This window comes from Corylus avellana, chromosome 6, assembly GCF_965113065.1.
Source record: "Corylus avellana chromosome 6, dhCorAvel1.hap1.2, whole genome shotgun sequence".
Classification (NCBI taxonomy): domain Eukaryota; kingdom Viridiplantae; phylum Streptophyta; class Magnoliopsida; order Fagales; family Betulaceae; genus Corylus; species Corylus avellana.
The window spans coordinates 10,441,648-10,466,592 of NC_142495.1; the positions used below are offsets into that span (position 1 = coordinate 10,441,648).

General features: G+C 37.5%; 2 protein-coding genes across 5 annotated transcripts; one reads left to right on the forward strand and one right to left on the reverse strand.

The window, feature by feature from the left end:
* The first annotated feature begins 453 nt into the window (after positions 1-453).
* On the forward strand, positions 454-4,397 carry LOC132188344 (Lung seven transmembrane receptor family protein). Its single transcript, XM_059602768.2, has 5 exons — positions 454-805; positions 1,834-2,752; positions 3,027-3,122; positions 3,644-3,780; positions 3,900-4,397. Exons 1-5 carry the CDS (start codon positions 591-593, stop codon positions 4,072-4,074), a joined length of 1,542 nt encoding a protein of 513 aa, XP_059458751.1. The 5' UTR covers positions 454-590; the 3' UTR covers positions 4,075-4,397.
* A 2,546-nt stretch (positions 4,398-6,943) lies between these two features.
* On the reverse strand, positions 6,944-10,669 carry LOC132187073 (exocyst complex component EXO70A1). 4 transcript variants are annotated; one of them, XR_015912757.1, is made up of 3 exons: positions 8,384-10,669; positions 7,827-8,145; positions 6,944-7,374 (listed from the first exon to the last, which is right to left on the reverse strand). XR_015912757.1 is itself a non-coding variant. In XM_088517958.1 (1 exon), the coding sequence occupies exon 1, from the start codon at positions 10,451-10,453 to the stop codon at positions 8,609-8,611; it is 1,845 nt and encodes a 614-aa protein (XP_088374084.1). In that variant the 5' UTR covers positions 10,454-10,669; the 3' UTR covers positions 8,217-8,608. The 4 variants fall into 4 exon arrangements, 1 of the variants encoding a protein (XP_088374084.1); XR_015912758.1 differs by lacking the exon at positions 7,827-8,145 and having other exon boundaries at positions 6,950-7,374; XR_015912756.1 differs by lacking the exon at positions 6,944-7,374 and having other exon boundaries at positions 7,660-8,145.
* Positions 10,670-24,945: the final 14,276 nt, after the last annotated feature.

A 24,945-nucleotide genomic window follows, 5' to 3' on the forward strand; every position in this document is an offset into this window, starting at 1 on the left:
TAACCAGTTAACCTCAACAGCTCAAGTTGCTAAATCTCACACTTAAGCCTTTAGTTAACCAATTAACCTCAACAGCTCAACTTGTCAGCAAATTGGAAGTCTCTTTATTAATATATTGCAATAATATTTGCGAAGGGAATCTTAGATGTTCTTTTAGCGTTTTATTAGTGTTATTTTAATTATGATGTGACTTTTAAAATCATCAATAAATTAAAAGTTAATAATAATAATTTTAAATTTAATAATTATTTTAAAAATCACATCATAGTTGAGAGGATACAGAATACAGAAGAACACATAACATTTTCTAATATTCAGCCTTATTAAATTTGAATTATTATATTATATTAATTACTCTTATTAATTATTTTTCTTATTTTCAGATGAAAATAAAAAAAAAAAGAAAGGAAAAAAAGGAAAGGGAGGAAGCGACAAAGGTTTTAGCTCAGCTTTAGACTTTCTGACTCTCTCTCACTCTCTCTCTCTCTCTCTCTCTCCTCGGACAAAGCACTGAGCTCATTTGAAGCGCAGATCCAGAAGCTTCTCTCCCTCTCGCTCCCCGTCTCTGTGGCTCCAGAAGCTTCATTCCAATGAAGCGGCTCTACGGTTCCCGTGCGGTTCTCGCTCTGCTGTGCCTTTGTTCTGCGTGCATTGCAATCGAAGCTTCGGTTCATGAATACGCTGGCGAGAGGTTCGCCTCCAAAGGAAACGCCTACGTAATCCACGCCGGAAGCGAGGGAATTTACTCCTCTGTCCCTACTACCAACGATTCCTCGATCTCCGCCACTGGCGACTCTTACATACGGTAAAATTATGAAGTTAGTTGACTTTCTAGTCTTTGTTTTTGTGTTTTGTATGTTAGCCAATGGCGACCATTACATACGGTAAAATAATGAAGTTTGTCGATTTTTCTCATCTTTTTTTTTTTGTATAAAAATTTGGTTAATTGTTTGTATTACTTGATTTTCGGTGATGATTCGATTTATTTTGGTATAATCTGTTAAGATCTGGTGTGAAATGTGTTTTTTGCATCCTAAGACACTGAAATGTTTATGGATATGTTTGTGAGTCTGGTGCGAATTGAAATTTGGGGCAAAGATCATTGACTAAGAACAGAAGTTAGGGAACTACGCGTTTAAAGATGGAAAATAAGGTCCTATAATCTTGCAAAAGTAAAAAAAAAAAAACATTTCTCTCAATCTTACTATTATCTATTTACTTATATTTTGAGAAATGCTCTGGTTTTGATGTTAAATAGGGGCGGAGAGTGGATTTGTAATGTAGTTGAGGGAAAAAAAAAAGGATCAAAATTGATGGCCGCTTGAAAACCTCTAACAACTTATTTACCTCTGATGACTTAATGAAGTGAGGGTGCTAGATGATTCTGCTGTGGAATTCATATGAAATAAAGTAATGGGTTCGTGCATATTCTCTTTCTCATCTCCCTTGTTTAATTTATACATGTTTTTTTTAATCTTATTTCTTGCGCTGGTGAGAGAGCATGAGTGTTCAACCAATTTTGAATAATGACAATTCAAAGCTTAGTACTACAATCCAAAATTGTCTCAGATGCATTTCATGTTATATGCAAGATCTGGTTAAGAAATAAAAAGCATAAATGAGCTCATTAGTGTTGGTTTGCTACTGGAAGAAATCTATTGAAAGAACTAGAATACTGGTTTAACATTCTGCCGCCTTTCTAATTTATTCCACGGAAGTGGGTTTAGTTTTATTGATCATAATTCTTTTTTTGTTTGCTCTTGCTCTGTGGTTTCCTTTGGTTAAATTATTTGTTCCCATCACCTCACCTTTTATGTGTCAATATGAAACCAGCTTTGAAAAGGTTACATTCCGGAGAGACAAGGACCTTGCCAACTTCAGCTCGGGTTTGGTCCACGCTATTGTTTTTGAGGTCGAAGATAGACAAATGATTGGGGGTTCAGCTTATGGGGGTCAAAGAGCAGTCTGTTGCACGTCAGATCTTGCAAAACTAGGTGTATGTTCAGAAGGAGAGATCATTCACCGTCCATCTACAGAGAATCCGGGCTGGCCCAAAGTGTTTGGTGTCTCATTTGATGTGGATGAACTAACTGCAACATTGCCATCAAAGTCAATACAAATAACTAAAACTGGGATGTATAACTTGTATTTCATTCACTGTAATCCGAAGCTGAAAGATTTGGTTGTGGAGGGAAAAACAATATGGAAAAATCCTACCGGTTACTTACCTGGTAGAATGGCGCCACTTATGAATTTCTATGGGTTCATGTCCTTCGCCTTTGTGATACTTGGGATCTTTTGGTTCTCTCAGTATGCAAGATTTTGGAGAGAAGTTCTTACATTGCAGAACTGCATAACACTAGTAATAACACTGGGCATGTTTGAGATGGCTTTATGGTATTTTGAGTATGCTGAATTCAACGAGACTGGAATCCGGCCAACTGGGATAACCATGTGGGCTGTCACCTTTGGGACAGTTAAACGTTCAGTAGCACGTTTGATCATTTTAATGGTTTCGATGGGCTTTGGTGTTGTAAGACCTACCCTTGGTGGGCTTACATCAAAGGTAATCATGCTTGGGGTGACGTTCTTTGTGGCATCTGAAGTACTTGAATTGGTAGAAAATGTTGGTGCAATAAGTGACATTTCAGGAAAGGCAAAACTCTTTTTGGTTCTTCCTGTAGCAATCTTGGATGCTTTTTTCATTCTTTGGATATTTACGTCCCTCTCTGCAACTTTAAATAAGCTTCAGGTACTTGTTTGCATCTGCCCTTATTAATATTAGTATATCTTTAATTACTTATCCAAAAAAAAAAAAAAATTAGTATATACCTATATAAGTGGTTCATAAGCAGTACAGTATTGCTTTAGATCTATGGAAGATGGAAAAACATGGCCTTTCTGTCATGTTTTCAAATTGAAAACAAAAGGCAACAGAAATTGGATTTTGCTATCACTTTTTTTTTTTTTTTTTTCATATACACAAATCTAGATGATGACTTTTATATGCTTATGTTACATGACAGGCTAGACGGATGATGGTTAAACTGGATATTTACAGGAAGTTTACAAATGCTTTGGCCGTAGCTGTACTTGTGTCTGTGGGTTGGATATGCTATGAGGTAATCTTCACACTGACACTTAAAAAATAGAATGTGAACGCATGCTCAAGAAAACTGTTATATTCACCAAATGACTTAGTCAGCTACGAGTTGAATCTAGAACATCCTATATAAACTGGGAAAAATGAAAAGAAGATGATAAGAAGGTTTCATCAAAAAGCCTTGGAGGGACAAAAACATTGGTGTCAAAACTCTCCACTATTTATTGCTTTATTATATGTGAATTAGGTGCTCAACCTGTCAAGAATTTGTTCATGTTTTTAGGACAGGTTGGATTGAAAATGCCTGAACAAGATGGGTTGACACTTTTATTCTTGGAAAATTAAGTTTGTACTTTATGCCTATAAATGGTGGAAAATTTAATTTGTTATTTGTTGAGAATGTCTTCTTTTTTTATCCTGCTCTGTATCATGCTTGTTATTTTGGTAACATAGTCAATTGTTACATAATTCTGAACTTTGTATTGGCAGCTTCATATAAGGGGTCATTTATAACATATTTCACAATTTTGTGAATTGCAGCTTTATTTCAACTCAACTGATGTTTACAATGAGAAGTGGCAAACTGCATGGATCATTCCTGCCTTCTGGCAAGTCCTGTCTTTCTCTCTCCTTTGTGTAATCTGTGCTCTTTGGGCGCCCTCTAAGAACTCAACAAGGTAATAGCTGATGAAAAGGGATTTTTTTTGTCCCTGGGTTCAAGCAGCATATCTCTGTAGTTACTAGTTTCAAAAACAAAAACTCTATTCCGACTTGTTTCTTCTTCTGCTCTTGACAGATACACTTTCTCGGAGGAAACGAGCGAGGAGTTTGACAAGGATGACACAAGTTTGACTCTCATAAAACCATCCCCAACACCTTCAAAGGATGTTCGAAGTGCAGGCGAAGCTAGGCCAGTGCAAGACAGCAATGGAGTATCAAATGGGGATCTGGAAGAAGACAAGACGGAGTAAATTTAGATCCAATTGTGAGTTTGTTGTTATCCTTATAAACCTCCGGCTGGTCTCTCCCCCACTAGCACTTATACAGAAGTGGGGATCGCGATACGAAAATTATTTCCATGTTTCTCTGTTAGTCTTTCCTATTCTTTTTGTTTTTGTTTTTTTTTTTTTTGGGGTTTGTGTTAGTTAAATTAGTTATTGATTGCTAATTTATTGCTGTGGCAGAGGGGAAAATGGAGATGATTTGTAGTGTTCTTTTGTGATACAAATATAATCTGTGGTTCCCGCGCTCATGTTCGTTTGATATAATAAATGCAATTGATAGCTTCTTGTTTTTTTTGGTCAAAGGAAAAATCTTAAGTAGTAGGATTAGGGAAGTTGTGAATGCTGCACTGGGGTGCTGGGCCTGCTGATTCACCTGCCAGACCTCTTCCTTTTTCAATGCGCATGTTGCCTGTCGTTTCCCTTTGGTTCATGTCAACAATAGGGAAATTGGGTCAAAGGTTGCTTTGCCTCTATCATTAATTATGGCTTAAGGAGAAGAAGGTGGGATGGAAGATAAGATAATCGGAGATTATGAGGGAAATCTGCCAATCCATGGACCATGCTAAGATAAGATTTGAATTTTAAAGGGCAACCATAATCCGCCAAACAAGTCACTCTCAAGGATGACAGATCATCCGCTTTATACTTTTGGATTTCTTTCTGTTTCTTTAAGTAGTGTAGTAAACATATTTGCAATTGCAAGGTGATGCATATGCACCTTGCAAAGATTGGCACTCTTTGTGATACATTTCTTTCCCCCTTTTTTTAATCCGCTTTATATCAAAGAGTAAAAATGTGAAATGATTTATGAGATTGAGTACACCAGATTTAATTTCACTTTTTCTTTCTCTTAAAAATATTGAAATTAAATTGATAAAACTTCAATTAATCCCATGAACTTTCATTGCTTTTCTAATCTCTTCTTAAAGTTCAAAAAATCTCAATTTAGTATATGAAACTTTACAAAATTTGCACTCTTACCCATCTATTAGGATTTTATGTCAAATCCTAACAAATGGGTGAAAATTTCCCAAAATACCAATGTATTTTTCCTATATATATATATATATATATATATATATATTTTTTTTTAAAAAAAAAAATTGTAATTTAAGGGTGATTTTGTAATTTTATAAAGTTTATAGGGGTATAATAATCATTTTACCATTTGACAGTGTAATTTAACTACAAATAGCCTCACCAAAATAACTAAAAATATATTTTTTCTCTATTTTAACTACCCACTTTTTTAAAGTACTTCTAGCAGCCTCACTATTTTAACTATCAATTTTTACTATTCCATTTAAATATTTTTTTTTAGATATTTCTGTTTTTTTATTTTTTTATTTTTTTTCCAAGAATAAGGAATGAGAGAAAATTTATATTATTTCTTATTCATTTGGTGAGTAAATAGTACTCATTACAGATAGTGAGTACTATTTACTCATCATTTATTTTGGGTTAAAATGGTGAGGCTGAAAAGTAAGGAATTTAATCACTTTTACCAAATTGCCTTACTAAAATAACTAAAAAATGATTTTGATGAGACTGCAAAGAATGCTCTAACAGGAATAGTGAAATTGCAAAATTTTTAAATTTTAATAAACTAAATTAAAAATTTTTAAATTTTGAACTGAATTTATAAAAATAATGAAAGTTCTGAAAAATTAAGTAAAGTTTTCCATTTAAATTTGTACGGTCGAACAAACTATAGCACAAGCTGAAAGTGAAAGTGAAAGTGAAAGTGACGCATAACAAGCAAATGAAATTGCGCAACACCTTGCCTTACGCCAATGTGCGCACCTACAAAGCAAGCGCACCTATAAAGGACACAAACCAAAGCTTGTGAGTAGAAGCACCTGAAACATAGGATTAAAGGTTTTGACTTTTATCAAAAGGTCTTTCCACTCACACCTTACTAGAGAAACACCCACCAACACCTAAACTCCCCCTCACCTTTCAAAGGAATCCTTCTGAACTTTCCCTGCAAGTGGCCGTCACTCAGAATTTGAAACAGTTTTTCCAATAATCATCCCCAACCCCAATCATCGCTCGCAACTCCTGGGACCTTTTAACCTTCAAAAGTCCTTTCACTCATACTCTTTTATCAATAAATTTAATAATTAATTTATTAAATTTGTATAATAAGAAGAAAAATATTTTAAAAATATTGACGTGAATAAAAATGTAAACAAGTAAGTCTGAGCAAGCTTCTTTTATCTGGATTCGGCTTAATTAAATTTTACTCAAGCTCAAACCAAGCTCAAGAATAAATCAAAAAATTGAGCCCGAGCTCGAGCTCATAATACAAGCTGTCTCTTATATTTTATTTTATTTAATTTTTTTATTATAAATTTAAACTTCAAATATTTTTAAACGGCTCAAGAAGACAGCTTGCATATGAACATTTGCTTAGTCTGGCTAGCTAAGTATGGAGTATGAGTCAATACAGTAAAACACTTGGTTTTGAAGAGAGAAGTTTTACATCCTTTTATAATAAAAGGATGCTAGTAGAAAAAAAAAAAAATATATATATATATATATATATATATATATATATATATATAAGCAACCATGTAAACAACTACTAATTCAAACCTTATACAAGTTGCTCACGAGCCTAACCGAGTTGAGCTGAACTTGCTTTGTTTAATATTCGAGCCAGAATTTGTGTTCACGAAATGCCTCATTTAATAATCGAGTTGAGCCGAACTTATATAAGCCGAGCCCGAGTGAAGTCACGAGAGCTACGCTCACTCAACACCCCTAGACGTGAATCATTTCTCTATTCATATTGGAATTATATAAAGGAAAATATATATATACGGTGGTAGTTTTTTTAATTGTTAAGATTTAAAATCTTTCATAAAAAAGAGGTAAAAAAAAAAAAAAATTGCATAACACGCTATACTCAAATTTTCTTCTCCATGAGGCACCAAAACATGGTTGGCTTTTTTTTTTTTTTTTCACTAGACTTGTGTACTCAACATGATAACCCTGAAAAGGAGGTATATGATGCCTTGTTTATATCGACACTCTTGAAGCACATCTTCCACCTCCCAAATCAAAAAGAGAAAGAAATATCCAATTCTTTGCTAATTGTCATTAATATCTTATATCTTCATGCTGATATGGCACCAATCTCTTGGATTTTCTGTAAATTGTTCCAAGAGCCAGTTCTGAGCCCTAGCTACCCCACTTCCAAACTTGGGTGCTGAACCTGTGTTCCATCTCTTGAGCTTAAGTTTAGGGTGAGGTAGGAAGAGGCTGGCCAACCGGAAAAAAAAAATAAAAAATAAAAAAACAGAGAGAAAAGAGTTATACCAATACAAGTTCCAACTACATCAACTATAACATTCCGGTCTCATATTGAAAAGATGAGTAACTCATATAAAATTGACAGTTTAAAAAAGATATTCATGAGTGTTAAATTCCACATTGTTAACTTACTAACCAAAACTAGACTTTATACGAGATTTTAAGAAAGCTCTAAATTGACTGCTCCTTTTAAAGTAACAGAGCATATATAACGTTTTGCTATTTTGAGAAAGCACCTGTAATTATCACACCATTTTATTTGGATGAATATCAAAGTATGTAATTTATTGTTAACATGAATATTTGAATCACAATTACATAAAGATGCAAGCTAAAGGAATAAAAAAACTAACTAATTGTACCAGGAAATTCCTAGCTGAAAATTGATTATTTACAAGTACCTCAATAATACAGGGGATGCAGCTTGGAAGGAGACAGGTGAACAGACCAAGCAACTAGATAAGTAGCTGCCGGGATGATCAACTTATACCAATTTTTTTGACTACGAAACCCCTAAGGTAGGTCACCTCGTGTACCCACCACGGAAGGAAAAATTCCGGACCCGTGTAAAGCAATCAACTTATACCAAATTTGAACTCATACATGGTTTTACCTAGTAAACATCTTAAAGCAATTCTCAATTAGGCATCTAATACTCCATTTTCGATATTCAACTCATCAAGGCTGGAAACATTACATGGAATAGAAGTCATGCGAAGCCTGAAAAGGAAACTTTCAGACTGTCAATGCTTATATGAGATTCCATTTCCTATACTACCAAGAGCCAAAAGTGCAAAAACTGTACAAGAATCATCTGAATCTATAAAAGGAAACTGCTTGCTGACATTACAGAGTTGAAAAAAGGAAAGAAAAGAAAAGAAAAACACACATGCAACAATTCCAATATAAACAAATGAAACAAAATCTAGAATTGTAAGAGAACAAATCACATGCTTACAGGGCAGAAGCATTCAGGCTGAGGGAATTGGCTTTCTCGGGAGAGTCCCCAAAGAAGTTGATCTTGTCCAACCCACAGAATATTGAATGATGAAAATGTCAAAAGAATCAGAGAGCTCAGGAAATCCCACAGATTGACCAGCACCACATCACCCAAATACTCCACAAAAAATTAAAAGAATTTTGAGTCCTAGTTTTCTAACTCACAAAACTCAACTTCAATCCCTCACTGAGATCTCCTCCTCAAGTGCTGGGATACTGGAAAACCCTCGAAGAAATCCAAGACAGCAGCCTCCAAATCCTCCACCGAGTACTTGATGTAATTCTCCGGGTGCTTTCCGCTCTCTATATGGCTCCTGAACCGCCCAAGAAACGACCGATAAGCCGGGATCAACTTTTCCGATATGGATATCCGCAGCTCCTCCCTGAGCTGAACATCGGGTATCAACCATGTGGCCTGAGTCCTGTGAACCTCCTCAAACATGGCATTGAACGACTTAAACCTCTCTCTCAAAGCACTCTTGGAGACCCCAGATGAAAAACTCCCACTCACGTGTAACCCCTCATCTCTGAGACTATACAACACCCTCACCCAAGTGGCCCTCAGATAATTCGTCGCCGCCTGCCTCAACTTCCCCGTTAGCTTCTTCAGGTAATCGTCTCCGATCATTTCTCTCAGTTCCGGCGATCCTTTCACCTTCTCAACAATGTAGTGCACATTGTTCATCATAAACAAATGGGCCAAGGAAGGATCCTTGTAGTGCTTCGACTTGCCCTCCAAATTGAATTGCAAAATAACAATCACCCAAATCAAATGGAGCGCCAGAGGGGTCTTCCCCTCCAGCTCCCCGAACTCCATATCCGGAGTCGTCGGATCACTCGAATACCTCGTCCCGGTAGACGGTTTCGACACGATAAGCTCATTCAAAGTCTGCTTGTAATCCGAAATCAAGCTTATGTAATTCATCACATACCTCGTCAGCGGGTGAATCGTCCCGCCCGGCACCGGAACCCTTGACGGCTCCCGGAGCACTGCGTTCTCGAACTCTGATAGGATCCCCCTCGCCGCCTCAGCCAGCCGAGACAAAATCTCCGCCGCCTGAACCCGAATCGACTCGGACGATTTGGATTCGAACACGACGTCTATGTCTGGAATCAAATCCATCAACCCGTCGTGGAGGTCGAGGATCTTGAACAGCTTCTCGGGGGACCGCCGGCTTATGCTGATCGCTTCGGCGAAGTTGAAGAGCTGGATCGCCGGACCCTTGACCGTCTCCATGAAGCACGCGTCGTCCACAGCGGTTCCGATCCCTTCGAATATCTGCTCGCAGAGCTTCTTCTCGCTCGCGAACACAACCCTAACGCAGACCTTCGCGGCGCGTATCCACCGTCGGATCTTCGTCTCCAGCTGCTCCCACTCCAACCTCTGCACGTCTCCGATACTCAGCTTCTCGATTCCCAGCCTCCGGAAACTCGCGTCAACGGCCAATTTCCGGACGCTTCCGTAGACCTGAATGCACTCGCGGAGGTAACCGGCGGAGACCATCCGCTCGGCAATGCTCCGGAGGTCGAGCACCGCTTCCGACGGCACTAGATCGATCTCGCGGATGCTGCTCGTGGACCTGTAACTCGATCTGTCGCTGCTTGCCGAGAGATCTTCCTCGTTCAGATGGTCATCGTCGAGCTCGTCGAGCTCTGCAGAGGGAGTGTCGATAGAGGAGCGGCTGGAGGAGCCAGGATCGGCGGAGATGGCAGTGGAGTCGAAGGAGTCAGGCTCGATCGGAGAGGTGTGGTTGAGGAGGATGTTGCGGAACTCGTCCTCGAGCCGAGCCATGGCGATCTGAATGGTCGAGTTGGCCTTGTTTCCGCTTTGCTGCTCGTCGCCGGAGAGAGACACCGACGACAGTGACAGTTGGATTTCATCGACGGCCTGCAAGTAGCGATCGACCTCTTGGCGATCGGATTCAAATATCATTCTCTCCCGCGCTTCCTCCGACGCCGTTGAGTCCCACCGAAGAATTACCTCCTCCGCCGCATCCAACGGTGCTCTCTTATCCTCCGGCGGCTCCATTAAAGAACAGAACAATAACTACTTTTCGTCTTCTTTTTTCTCTGATATTTGGAGTGGGAATAGCAAAGGGAGAGAGAGAGAGAGAGAGAGAGAAAGAGAGAGAGTAATATGGTGGTGGAGCTCTGGGGTTGGAATGGCTGCTTGCGTCGTCCTTGAGATTTTTTGTCTTGACTTGAAAAATTTCAGTGTCTAAATTCGATACGAAAGAAGAGGGAGAAAATATGGACTTGTTTTTGACAATTACACTAACCTCTCATTGGCTGCCAGGGTGGAATCTGTTACGCTAGGGTTCACTCAGACTTACACTGTTACTCACAGTCGGGTAGATATAAGTTGAAACCCACCGTTAACCAAAAGAAACCAGACAATTCTTACCAAAAACAAAAAAAGAAACAAGAAATATAATTTATTGTATAATTTGTATGGGCCTCCTCTTGGAGGGGGTTGGTTTGGACTTTTTGGGCTCTGGCCGCTGGTAATAGTTGGGAGTATCTTTTATAGTTGGTCCAATCTGGCATCTTGCTTTAAAAGGATTGTAGGGCATGTCCAAGCCCACTTTAGAGATAGGGCAAAAATGACTGGACAACCTTTTTATTTTTTTATTTTTTTTTTACAAATACTTATTATTTTCAATGTTATATTATCTTAATTGTATAAGAGTCATATAATAGCTTCTTCTTTTTCTTTTTTTTTTTTTTTTAAAAAAAGGTGTCAAGTGACTTCTCATTAATGATCAATTAAAGTACGCCGCTCAACATGAATACAATGAAGAATTTTCTCAAGGAGAACAAGTTCTTTCCTAGCGACAGCGCTTCTTTGACTAGCTAATAAGCCGCCCTATTTAAAAGACAATTAACATGGGTGACCTTTCATTGTTTGTAAGCAGCTTTCAAAGCTCTAGCTTTGCCCCTACACAATTCAGATAATACTGTTGTCTCTCAAATTAAAGTCAAAAAGAAAAATATGCACATTTAATAAATAAATAAATAAGTGGTTCATCTTGAGGCCAGCTGGGAAAGAGCTTGATGTTCTGTCTAACCCTTCTCTTCAAAAGAGGTAAAAAAAAAAAGCGAATAATTAGCAGATATTCCTGTTTACCCCTGCTGCAGCGCCAGATATAAATACAGCATTAATTAATAAAGAATTGAATGATAAGTTTAATGAAGTCAACCGATCTAGTGACAAAATAGGCCGACATTCACGTGCATGCACGCATACAATACAATTCAAATAAAAGAAATAATCACTACTTTTTTTTATAAAAATTAATTGGAATTAGTATAACACAATTACTTTACTACCCCCGTATTGATTGCAGTTTTCTAATGTTTTTTTTTTTGTAATAAGAGAACAAGTACTGCTCCTTAATTATCAATTAACAACAATCTAGAGGGCGGGAAAGATTTTATGAAATCTTGTTGGTCAGGGGAAACATGTTTTTTTTCTTTCTAAATCTGGAGTTGCACGAGTGGTGCAGCGTGCATTGGCCGCGAGAGTGAGCATTTTGTTGCCATTGCTGCACACTCTCCAATACTGTAATATTGTAAATCTAAATTAATGTACGGATAATTAATTATTATTATTATATATCCAAAATTTTGGATGGACTTTCAGAACAATCGGTGGCCTGTGTATTTCCAGCTGTACTATCCTCATGAAGCAGAGAAATGTTGACTTTGAAATTATAAATAATCAAAAGAGATTTATATATATATATATATATATATATACTGAGCACAGCAAATATTATATTAAATATTTCTGTAAATGAGTTGGAACTTGGAAGTCTCATTGGGCTTCAGAAGGCCCATCCAATCAGGGCGAAAGTTCTGATCGAGGTTTTGCTCATTTGGGGTGAAATATCAGAGTCATTGCTGATCACTCAACCCAATTAATTATGTCGAAAGCATGGGTGAAGAGAAAAGCTCACACAACTTTATTTTTAAGAGGGAATGATTAAATAATTTTTAGTCTTTTCTTTTTTATTAGATGAGTAAAGATAAAATTATAACAACAAACTAAAGCAAAGTAAAATTACATATAACCAAAACAATGACTAAAAATAGGGATGTAAACGAGTCGAGCTTGAGCGAACTTTTCTTGTTCAAGCTTGGCTCGTTTAAATTTTACTCGAGCTTGAACCGAGCTCAAGGCCGAACCAAAAAAATCGAGATTGAGCTCATAATAAGACGAGCTGGGCCAGCTCACGAGTTGGCTCTTATATTTAATGTATTTTTTTTAAAAAAAATAAAAAAATAAAAAATAAACTTCAAGTACTCTTAAACGTCTTACGAAACCAACTTGCATATAAGTATTTACTTAGCCTGACTAGTTGAATATAGAGCCTGAGTCAATACAACAAAGCACTTGGTTTCAAAGAGAGAGGATATGCTTTCTTTTATAGATTAGCAAACTTGGGGATTGATGTTTTCTTAACAATGTGGGACAAGTTAATACGTTGTATTTAGACTGCATTGGGACAATGCCCCCTACAAAAAAATATTTTTTCAACGTCTTTCTCTCAATCTCCCTCACCAATCATAGCGCATCTTCCACATGAATTCTCATTTTTCACATTCTCACTCTCGCTCACAGATAGGTAGTGATAGTGTTTGGATCTATTTGATTCTTCAATAGTTTCTGCCTTTCGCAATCTCCCTCAATAGTTTGTGGTTGATTCTTTTTCCTTTTGTTTGGTCTGCTCTAATTGAATCGGGGTCTTTTTAATTATTGCTCTCTCTCTCTTTGATCACGAAGGGTCTAGAAATGTTCATTTTCTAACGCTTAAATATAAATGTAATTTTAAGATTTTAATAATTATGAGATTTATAATTAATTATGTGTTACTTAATATATATATATATATATATATATATATATATATATGAGCTTGCTCACGAGCCTAATCGAGTCGAGCCGAGTTTGCTTCGTTTAATATTCGAGACAGAATTTATGTTCATGAAGCGTTTCATTTAATAATCGAGTCGAACACGAACCGAACTTATACGAGCTGATCCCGAGCGAGCAAGCGGCTTGCCCACTTAACACCCCTGACTAACAATAACATAATTCATTGTAGAAATCCATTCCCTAACATTGGAGAGGAACCTTAAGATATAAGGAGTAAGATGTAAGCTCCCAACTGTGTTAGTAGCGGCCCATGGTAAAATTTGTAAGTGCATTGAGCAATCAAAAGAAACCAACCGCATAAAAAGGCTATGAAAATTAAAAAATAACTTTACGTGCAGATAATAAGTCTCTACCATGGATTGTAAAACAAATAACAAGGGAGGTGTATTATGAGGTCCACATCTAGATCTAAATTTTTTTTTTCTTTATAGCAAAGAAGCTCTATAAGCAGGAAGCTAGAGGAGCAGAGGTCGAGAACTGCCGGATCTACCAAAAAGAGTGCAGCTCACGCGCACCATTGTGACGCATGGCATTCACGTGCCACAGTAGGTAATATTAGTGGAGAAAGAGCTGGGCAAAGGTGGTAGAGGAGAGGTGAAGAAGTTGGAATAAATCTAATAAGTAAACTCTTAGACAAAAGAGTTGTTGAAACTAATGAGAAAATGGAAAGGAAAAACAAAACGGAGGTTAGAGAAGGTTTATTTGAGTGGGGGAGGGAAGAGTATAAGCATAGCTGAGGTCTGAATGGGTTTTGTAGAGAGAGCCAAGAGCGTTTTTCAGGAGCGAAAATGAGGAAGCATTCATTGATTAAATAATTTTTATTTGTTTAGCGTATCGTGTATTTTTCTTTTTATCAAATTTTGGGATTGGAGATTTTCCTCAAATTTGTTTTTTTTTGGATGTCAAAACGACAGTGGTTTTATTTTTTAATTTTTTTTTATTATTTTTTTTATCAAAACGACATCATTTTTGTTAGGTAATAGTTTTTTTTTTATAATAAAAAAAAAAAAAAAATATTGGCCTTATTTGGTGCACAAAACCTTCTGAAAAAATTTCCAAGTATTTTGGGTTGTTTTGAGGTGTTTTTGGAGTTTTTGTGACACAGTTTTAGAAACACGTTATAAGGTTATTCTAACAGCAACAACTTGGTGAAAGAAGGTGTTCTCTTTGCCTTTCCCGTTAGAAGGACATTGGAAAATCCGTTCTAATAGAAAGCCTATGGAAGAAAGAAGATATCTTACTTCTCCGTTCAAACAAAATCAAAGTCGTTCTAACGGTACACCACTGGAAGACGTTTCAACCTCTCTACCATCCTCCATCAAAAGGGCATCAAAAACACATTTGGTTCAATCTTTAGATTGACCTAAGCATTTTCTGTAAAGTCCCATCAGATGCCCGATCTAAAGAAAGACCCAAGAACTAACAAGTATCAAAAAGTTAGCGATGGAACCCTATTGAAGTATTGTTAGAACGTCACAGTTGACGTTCTAATGGTAGCTTGCGGAGCAATTTATAAAAATGGTACTTTTATCTCATTCAAAAGAGATTAAAGAGCCATTTTTTCTAGAGATTTTCATATGCTCCATAAGAGTTATTGGGTACTTGGTGAGAGTATGTAGGATAATCCATCACCAAAACTAAAAGAGTGTGCCCAAGTGTGGATATCCCGAAAGCTTGGAGATTTTTGCCCACACTTGATGTGTTCTTGAGAGTTTAGCCAACAAATCATACACAACCGTTATTCAAAAAGAGTCTACCGAATGATTGGTAAGGATATGCATTATAGGAAGATTGGAGGGTTGAGAGGCTAGCAGGTGGCTAGTTGTCTTACAAGATCTAGGATTTTGTAAAGGGTTATGAGTTTCATTTTATCTTGTAATTGATTTTTCATATAATGATTTCTCAGGGCTTGACTGACATGAAGTGGTTTTTAAACCTTTGATGTGTTCAAAGAGATTTTCAACTTCATAACCAAAAAACCGTGTTGTAGTTATGTGTGTTTGTTTGATTTAGTATTCAAGCAATTTATTACTAGCTATGATAATTATTGCTTAAATTTTTTGTTGATTTGGAGGTAGAACACGATCATCGGATTCTTTCAATTTTGTGTCATACAAACAGAAGCCGTTTTGCCGCCCTATGTATTCATTACTTCTAAAATAACCTTAACCTAACCTAACATGATACACCGTTGACCATTCAAAAAATACAAACCACAAACACTGAAACTCAGTCTCTCTTCTTGTTGCCATACTGAGAATAGACAAGAAGTCTAGATTCACTCTTTGTCTCTCCTGTCGTTGCCAACGCTATTCTCTTGAACTCTGAATCTCACATTCTCTTGTAGTCTCTCTTGCCGAGCTGTGAGTGAGTTCAAAAGAGTAAACACTGTTTTAGTATGTCTCATGTAACAAAACATGAAAGCCAGAGAAACTTCTCTCACTTGCTGCTTGGTCAAATTTAATTCAATCACTATGTGTGTGTCCATGAGACAATAATTGACACTATAAAAAAAAATAAAAAGGCAAGTTTTTTTTTTTTTAAGAAGAAAAAAAACTAGCGTTCATGTAAAAAAAGAAACTATGTACAGAGATTTGATTTCTCAAATCTTTGCGTAAGTTCTACACTCACTACAAAAAAAAACAATTTTTTTCTTATTGGAGTTTTCTGACATGTTACGGTGTTAGGGTGTCTGACACGTCAGAAAATTTTTCTAACGTGTGTTGAATGTCAGAAGCATAGGTGCATGTCAAGAAATTTTTTTTCCTAACGTGTTACTGTTTTGACGTGCCAATTTTGGCTTGTCAAAACATTTTCTGACGTGTTAAAATATAACATGTCAAAAAATTGGCACGTCAGGAAATTTAAAAAACTAATTAAAAATAATTTTTTTAAAAAATTTATTAATTTAAATTATTATTTTTTTTTGTAATTTCTCTTGCAGAGAAAAGAAGCAGCTGCTTCGTTTCTCCAGCTGCTTCTTTTCTCCTCTTTTTTTCTCTTCATTTCTAATCTGCTTCTTTTCTCCATGCTCTCCCTTTTCTCCATTTTCTCACTGCCTCTCTCTTCTTTTCTCCATTTACAAAAACCCAAACCGAAAAAGTCTTCAAAAAATCAAAAACCCATATCAAAACCCAAACCTCAAACCCAACATATTTTCAAAAACCCAAAAAATCTTTTTATCTTATCTTCTTCTTCTTCTCTTCTCCTTTTATTTTTTTTTTCTTCTGCTTCTCTTCTTCTTTCCTTTTTCTTCTCTTCTTTTGCTTTTCTTCGATCTGCTGCTTCTCTTCTTTTTCTGACCACCTTTTCTTTTTCTTCTTCCTCTAGGGAGGAGCTACATACCGTGCAGAGAAGAAGGAGATTGAGAGAGGAGAGAGAGAGAGTGTTGGGAAATAAATGAAGAGGGAAGAATAAAAGGAGGAAAAAAGTTGAGGGAAAAATTTCAAAATCCCGCCCATGGCGAGTTTATGCGGGGAGGGGCTCGAGGAAGTTTCCTGACGTGCCATGTGTCGCACGTCAGAACAGGAAAAGTCTCCGAAAAAAAAAAAAAAAAAAATCTACATAATTATATATCTATAATTATCAGTTTATATATATATATAGTGTTCTGAGGTGGTAAATGTCACCACGTCAGAAATTATATAATTTTTAAATTCTTAAAATCTGTAATATTTTTCTGACGTTGCAATATTTAACACGTCAGAATTTTTTGACGTTTTAAAATTCAAACGTCAAAAAATTTCTGACGTGGCAACAAAACATGTACTGTAGCCATGTCAGAAAATGCTATTTTTTTTGTAATGACTGTTGTTCATAAATACTAAAAACCTCTTTAGGATTTGAACTCTTTATTTTTTGTAATCACACCAAATTTTTCTTTATTTTATTTTTTAAGGTAAAAGCCTTAATTGGTGTCACGCCTTTTGAAAGCTCAACGAAATTGTGCATTGCGCATTATACCTTAAAGCAAAATGTCTAAATTTTTAATTTTAATTTAATTATTATTTTTTTAAAAAAAATCAATGTCAAACGTTGATTTTTTTTTGCTATTTAGCTTTCATTTTAGAACTTATCTTTGGTGTTTGTGTAGTGAATCATGTTTGTTCAAAATAATAAGAAATATTGTGAGTTATTGTGATTTTACTAATTTTTAACTCCTAATCAACCAAAATCTTTCTCTCTCTCTAACTGCTTTTCAACTATCACAGCCACCGATTCACCGGTGATGGTATTAAACGAAATAGGCCAAGTCGGAACGAAGTCAATGAAATTACCGACTTCACTAACAAACTCCGGATGGTAGGTGAAAAATCCCTACCATCATCGACCCACTCTAGTCATGGCTCATGCCAACCCCTAATTCAGGCGACCACTATTTTCGACAAGAAGTTAGTCCTTTGAGCATTCGTAACAGCCTCACCAGATTTACTAGTCAAAATAACTAAAAAAATACATTTCTCTATTTTAACTATCTAATTTTTCAAAGCACCTACATCAGTCTTAACATTTTAGCTACATATTGTTAATGAAAATGACAAGCAGCCTACTCATGACAGCAAGAGAATCCTCCATGACAGCAAAGCATTCACTTATTACAACAAGAAGTTTAGTAATAGTGCAAACCTTCAAAAAATCAAATTACCTCAAGATGGAAAGAATCTCACTAATTCTGGAAAGGAGAAGCCCACTACAGCTACGGTAGTTGACAAGCTGTCAAAGTGTGATGATCAAGGCAAGCCTAACAGAGAGAGGAGAATATTGCATGCAACCTCCTTAGAACTAAACAAGAAAGATACTCATGATTCACAATTCAATGAATCCTTTGTCAATCAATATTTGTAATCTCATGTATATTATTCTTATACTCTAGATTGTAACCTTGTATAGCAAAACCTAGTGTGTATATAAGGCCGTGTGCCTCTCCATTTGTAATTTTCAAGCGATTACAATATATTAAGCTGAGAAATTTTCATAGTATCAGAGCCTCTCTAAGCATACGCAAATTCTTGCATTGATCCATACTTTCATTATTGATGCTCCATCCTCAAACACTGCCCTCACCCTTACTCTACCAAACACCAACTAGAATGGCTCCCTCAAACTTGACAACAACAATTACCTCATGCGATTAACGCAAGTACTTCCTATACTGCATACCCATAACCTGATGGGTATCGTTGATGGTTCAGAACCATGCTCTCAGAAGACTATCACTGATGATGAAGAGATGGAGATTCCCAATCCAGAGTTTTATACCTGGCACAAAGAGGATCAATGGATCCTTAGTATTATTATTGCACCTCTAACTGAAAAGGTTTTAGCCATAGTTAATGGACTAAATACCTCAAGACAGGCATAGACAGCCCTTGCAACCAAGTTTGCCTCACAATCCAAATCCAGAATCACACACTTGAAGTAGCAATTGCAGAACCTATCCCAAGGTCCACAGTCAGCCTCAGATTACTTACAAAATGCCAAATAATATGCAGATCAACATACTGCCGCAGGAAAGCCTATTGCTGATAACGATTTCATTGCCTGCATCATCAATGGGTTGAATACATCATTCACTAGCTTCATCACCACCTATTCCTTTGCAACCTGGGAGAGCAACCTCAGCTTTGAAGATTTCCAGGACCAATTACTAAGCCATAAGATGTTGCTGAATCAGCAGTAGAAAAAGGCCATAGACAACTCCACCTTTGCTCTCACTGCAAGTAGACCTGCACAACCTCCATTCACCAGAGGTAGAGCCCCTTCATTCTCCAAGTATGCACCTAGAAGTTTCCACAACAGACCTAGCAGTGGTTTCCCACCACCACGTGCCCACTATCAGCAGCTCACTTGAGGACCTCAGCAGTACAATCCTCAGTTCAATCAAGGCAATTCCTCCTTCTCCAACCACCCATATCAGCAGCAGCCTCAAGGAAGTCACTTCTCCAATCAGAGGGCTCCTTTTCCCAACAAATCATATCACAATAGCTCTATACAGTAGAATCACAATAGCCCTATGCAGGGGAACTCATTTGCCAACAATTCATGAGTACCTTGTCAAATATGTGGTAAGCTTAGTCATCTAGCCATTGACTCCTAGCATCGAATGGGTTATGCTTTTCAGGGAATGAATCCTCCACCACAGCTAGCAGCCATGGTAGCACACACTAATGTTGCTTATGAGGACCAATAGTGGCTAGCAGACAGTGGAGCCAACACACATATCACCAATGACTTGGAAAACCTACAAGTCCAGCAACCATTCCAGGAGACTGAAGATGTCACAATGGGGAATGGGACTGCTCTTGCTATAGCAAACACTAGTTCATCTCTTATCCATACTCTTGATTCCTTTTTTTAAACTCAATAACATCTTGCATTGTCCACAAGCCTCTACCAACCTGTTTCAATACAAAAATTTTGTCTTGACAATTCCTATTATTTTATCCTAACTGATTCTCATTATTATGTCAAGGACCTACTGACTCACACGGTACTGCTAGAAGGGAGGAGTGAAAGCCTATACCCATTGCGGTTTGGAAGAAATCTTCATAAAGGGACCAAGACATTTGCTGTTTTGATAGGAATAAGGACCACATCTTTAGTGTGGCATTTTAGACTAGGACATCCTTCTTTAGAGATTGTCAATTGTGTTGTTAAGAATACAAATTTGTGCGTTTCAATTTCCAATTTCAATAAAACTTCTGCTTGTATTTCTTGTTAACTTGGCAAAAGTAAGAGGCAGCCTTTTCAAGCATCCAACCGAGTCTCCCTGCACCCTGTAGAATTAATTCACTCTAACATATGGACTTCCCCAATTCAATCTATTAGTGGATGCAAATATCATGTGGTTTTTATAGATGATTACTCTCGATACACTTGAATTTATCCCCTTTACCACAAATCTGAAGTCTTTGACACCTTTGTAAAATTTAAGCTCTTAGTTGAAAATCAGTTTTCTACCAAAATCAAACAATTTCAATCAGATGGTGGGGGAGGGGGGGGGGGGGGCGGGGAATATACATCCATTCACTTTCAATCTTTCCTAACCAAGAATGGTATTTTGCATAGGAAATCTTGTCTTCATACTTCTTCTCAAAATGGTCTTGCAGAAAGAAAACTAAGACACATCTTAGAAACTAGATTAACTCTTCTAGCTCATTCTCATCTCTGCAATAGATATTGGGTAGATGTCTTTTTAACTGCCGTGTATGTGATAAATAGATTACCTACACCAACTCTTAAGTATGAGTCTATTTATCTCAAACTCGAACCTGACTATCAAAACCTTAGAGTTTTTGGCTACCTCTGTTACCCTCTTCTTAGACCCTATGGAACACACAAATTAAAGTATAGATCAAAACCTTGCATTTTCCTAGAGTACAAGTATGCTATATATAAATGTTTGAATCCTGTTCCTAACAAAGTTTATTTGTCAAGACATGTCATCTTTAATGAAAATTTGTTTCCTGCAAAAGATCAAACCACTTCACAGCTCCCATCCAAGATTAGTGCTCAAGGCGATGCTCCATTTATTCTCCCTATTACAATTCCTTTTGCTACTAACCCTCCCTTACAACCTGGTTTTTCTAATATCCCTACTCAATTTGTTCAGCATGCTCAACATGAATCATCTAGCACATCTCCTACTCCTTTAGTTACAACCTTTGACTCAGCCTCAACCTTAACCCCTTCAGTTGAGCCCATTGCCCCTACAACTTTAGGTTCCCCTGCCTCTCCTTTTCCCACTATCACCTCACCCCATGCATCACTTGACCAATCACAACTACCCTTGCCACCACCTCCACATCCAATGATCACCAGGTCCCAGACAGGCTCTCTTAGACCTAAGAACTTTGCTAATTACCAGCTTTTCCATACCATTCAACCTGAGAATGAACCAGTCACCTACAGCAAGGCTGCTCTTGATCCACGATGGAGGGATGCTATGTAACTTGAGTATGCAACCCTCATATCTAATGGAACATGGACTTTGTGCCCGAGAGTCCGAGACCTCCAAACCAGAATATCATCATAAACAAATGGATGTACAAAATTAAACGCAAGGCTGATGGTTATGTGGAAAGGTTTGAAGCATGGTTGGTTGCAAAAGGGTTTGATCAACTCAGTGGGATAGATTATACTAAAACTTTTAGTCCAGTTATCAAACCCTCTACTATTTGAGTTATTTTGGTGTTGGCAGTACACTTTGATTGGGAAATTTGTCAATTGGATGTATCTAATGTTTTCTTACAAGGTTTTTTATTTGAAGAAGTTTATATGGAACAGCCTCAGGGCTTCATTGATAAGAATCATCCTAAGCAAGTCTGTCGTCTCCACAAGGCTATTTATGGTCTCAAGCAAGCTCCACGAGCTTGGTTCACCAGATTGTCTACCTTTCTCCTTAATCTTGGTTTTGTAGCTTCCTTGGTAGATACTTCATTATTTATTTATTGTCATGGTCAAGCTCATCTCTATATGTTAGTCTATGTGGATGATATCATTATTACACGAACTCATCCCTCATTGATCACATATATGATTACTCAACTTCAACATGAATTCCCTTTGAAGGATTTAGGTCCCTTGCACTATTTTCTTGGCATCCTGGTTACACGCCACAAGCATGGACTTCATCTTTGTCAAAAAAAATACATATCCGAATTGCTCACTAAAACACATATGGATGGGGTCGAGCCTGCAAAGTCTCCATGTCCCTCTAGTTCCAAGTTATATAGGTTTGATGGTGACCCTATGGCTGATCCTACTCCTTGATGGTGACCCTATGGCTGATCCTACTCCTTATCGGCAAATAGTGGGAGCCCTGCAATATTGTACGCTCACACGGCCAAAGATTGCTTACTCTGTTAATTAGTTATGTCAACATTTGCATACTCCTTCCTCTACTCACTGGACAACATCTAAAAGAGTTTTGCACTACTTCAAAGGTTCTTCTGATCATGGTATTCATTACACTAAGAGTAATTTGCAGCTCAATGCCTTTTGTGACTTCGATTGGACAGGTTACCCTGATGACCGCCGCTCCACCACTGGGTCTATTGTGTTCCTTGGTGATTGTCTTATCTCCTGGAGTGCCAAGAAGCAGCCAGTAGTTTCAAGGTCCAGCACTGAGGCTGAATACCATTCCCTTGCCATTACTACAGCTAAGGTATTTTGGCTCCGCATGCTACTCAAAGAACTCGTAGTACTCCTTTCAGATGCGCCTATTCTTTGGTGTGACAATCTTAGTGGTCTTGCCTTAGCTACTAATCCTGTCTATCATGCTCGCACTAAACACATTGAAGTATTATCACTTTATCCGAGAAAAAGTGCTTAATGGTGATGTCTTACTCAAGTTTATCTCTACTGGTGATCAAGTGGCAGATGTATTTACCAAGGGCCTATCCTCAGCTCAATTTCTGCTCTTAAAGTCCAAGTTGATGGTGGTTTCACCCCTTATCAACTTGCGGGGGGATGTTAACGTGAATGACAAGCAGCCCACTTATGACAGCAAGAGAATCCTTCATGATAGCAAAGCAGTCACTTATGACAACAAGAAGTTTAGTCATGGTGCAAACCTTCATCAAATCAAATTACCTCAAGATGGAAAGAATCTCACTAATTCTGGAAAGGAGAACCCCACTACAGCTACAGTAGTTGACAAGCTGTCAAAGTGTGATGATCAAGGCAAGCCTAATAGAGAGAGGAGAATATTGCATGCAACCTCCTTAGAGCTAAACATGAAAGATACTCGTGATTCACAATCCAAAGAATCCTCTGTCAATCAATATTTGTAATCTCATGTATATTATTCTTATACTCTAGATTGTAACCTTGTATAGCAAAACCTAGTGTGTATATAAGGCCGTGTGCCTCTCCATTGTAATTTTCAAGTGATTATAATATATTAAGCTAAGAAATTTTCATATATTCACTTTGACTATTTCGTTTAAATATTATTTTTATTCATTCTTTATGAAAATATCATGAACACATTTTTACGACAAAAATGAAAGACAAGTCAAATTGGAGAAGAAGAAAGACAAAAAAATGAGATCCGGCTAGTAAGGCAAATCGGAGAAGAAGAAAGCCATAGCTCATTAGCTCTAATGCTCTAGACGGACAAGGATTCTCCTGCTCGAGATTCAGCGGACGTAGGGCATTGGGCGTCAAAAAAAAAAGAAAAAAAAGAGAGAGATAAGGAAAGGTTAGTAAGGGGAGTGAAATTTTGGGGCTGAGAGGGGTGGCGCCGTGTGTATCAACGGCCACCATGCCGCATGGTGGATGTGCTCTTATGTTTGTTGCCGTGCAAGGGGCATTGAGTTGAGAGATAGAGAAAAGAGCAAAGATAGAGTAAATTTTAATTTTTGGTGAGTGAATAGTCACTACAAGAAATTTGCTCATTAGCGGCGACCCAAAGTTGCCGCTAATGAGCAAAACGTCGCCGCTATTGATCAATAGCGGCGACACTTGGCCGCTATTCAGTTGCTGGTATTAATCCGCCACTGATGATCAATAGCGGCAACATTTCGGGTCGCCACTATTGATGGGTCAATAGCGGCGACTTTTAGTCTCCGCTAATGACTTTTTTTGTTGCCGCAAAAAAAGCTTGAAATGGGCCGAGTGTCGCCGCTGATGATGGTCAATAGCGGCGACAAAAATGTCGCCGCTATTGACAGTCAATAGCGGCGACCATCTGGGTGGCTGCTATTGACTATCAATAGCGGCCACCTTCTAGGTCGCTGCTATTGATAATCAATAGCGGCGACGTAATAGGTCGCTGCTATTGACTATCAATAGCGGCGACCTAGATGTCGCCGCTATTGATAATCGTAAAAAAATAAAAAAATCATTAGCGGCGACATTGAGGTCGCCGCTAATGATATTTAAAAAAAAAAAAAAAAAAAAAAAAAAGGACCTGCTTATAATAGATGTTATTATATAACAGTTATGAGAATTACATCAAGCCTATTTATAGTCAAATCGCTCGAGATAACTAAAGTTAATTGGTGCAAGCATTGCATATATATGAAAGGACAAGTGGATTCAAGGATTCACTTCTTATCATGAAACAAAAAGTGAAAAGAGGGAAACAACAACACAAAATAATGACATGTTGGGGACGTCCGGACAATAAGGTTATAATCAAAAGTAAACTCATGCCAAGTCAATCAAACTAAACCACCCAATCCAAGGCTTGCCTTTGAATTGTGGACCCTAAGAGCAACAAACCTTACATATATTGAAGGGTTTGAGTCTTCACCTATGAGCACAAACTATGTCCAAAAAATAATAAAGGACTTCATCTCATCAAGCAAAGGAATAATAGGTAAACCATTAAAACAAGTTGGTGCAAGCATTGCATATGGAAGGACAAGTGGATTCAAGGATTCACTTCTTATCATGAAACAAAAAGTGAAAAGAGGGAAACAACAACACAAAATAATGACATGTTGGGGACGTCCGGACAATAAGGTTATAATCAAAAGTAAACTCATGCCAAGTCAATCAAACTAAACCACCCAATCCAAGGCTTGCCTTTGAATTGTGGACCCTAAGAGCAACAAACCTTACATATATTGAAG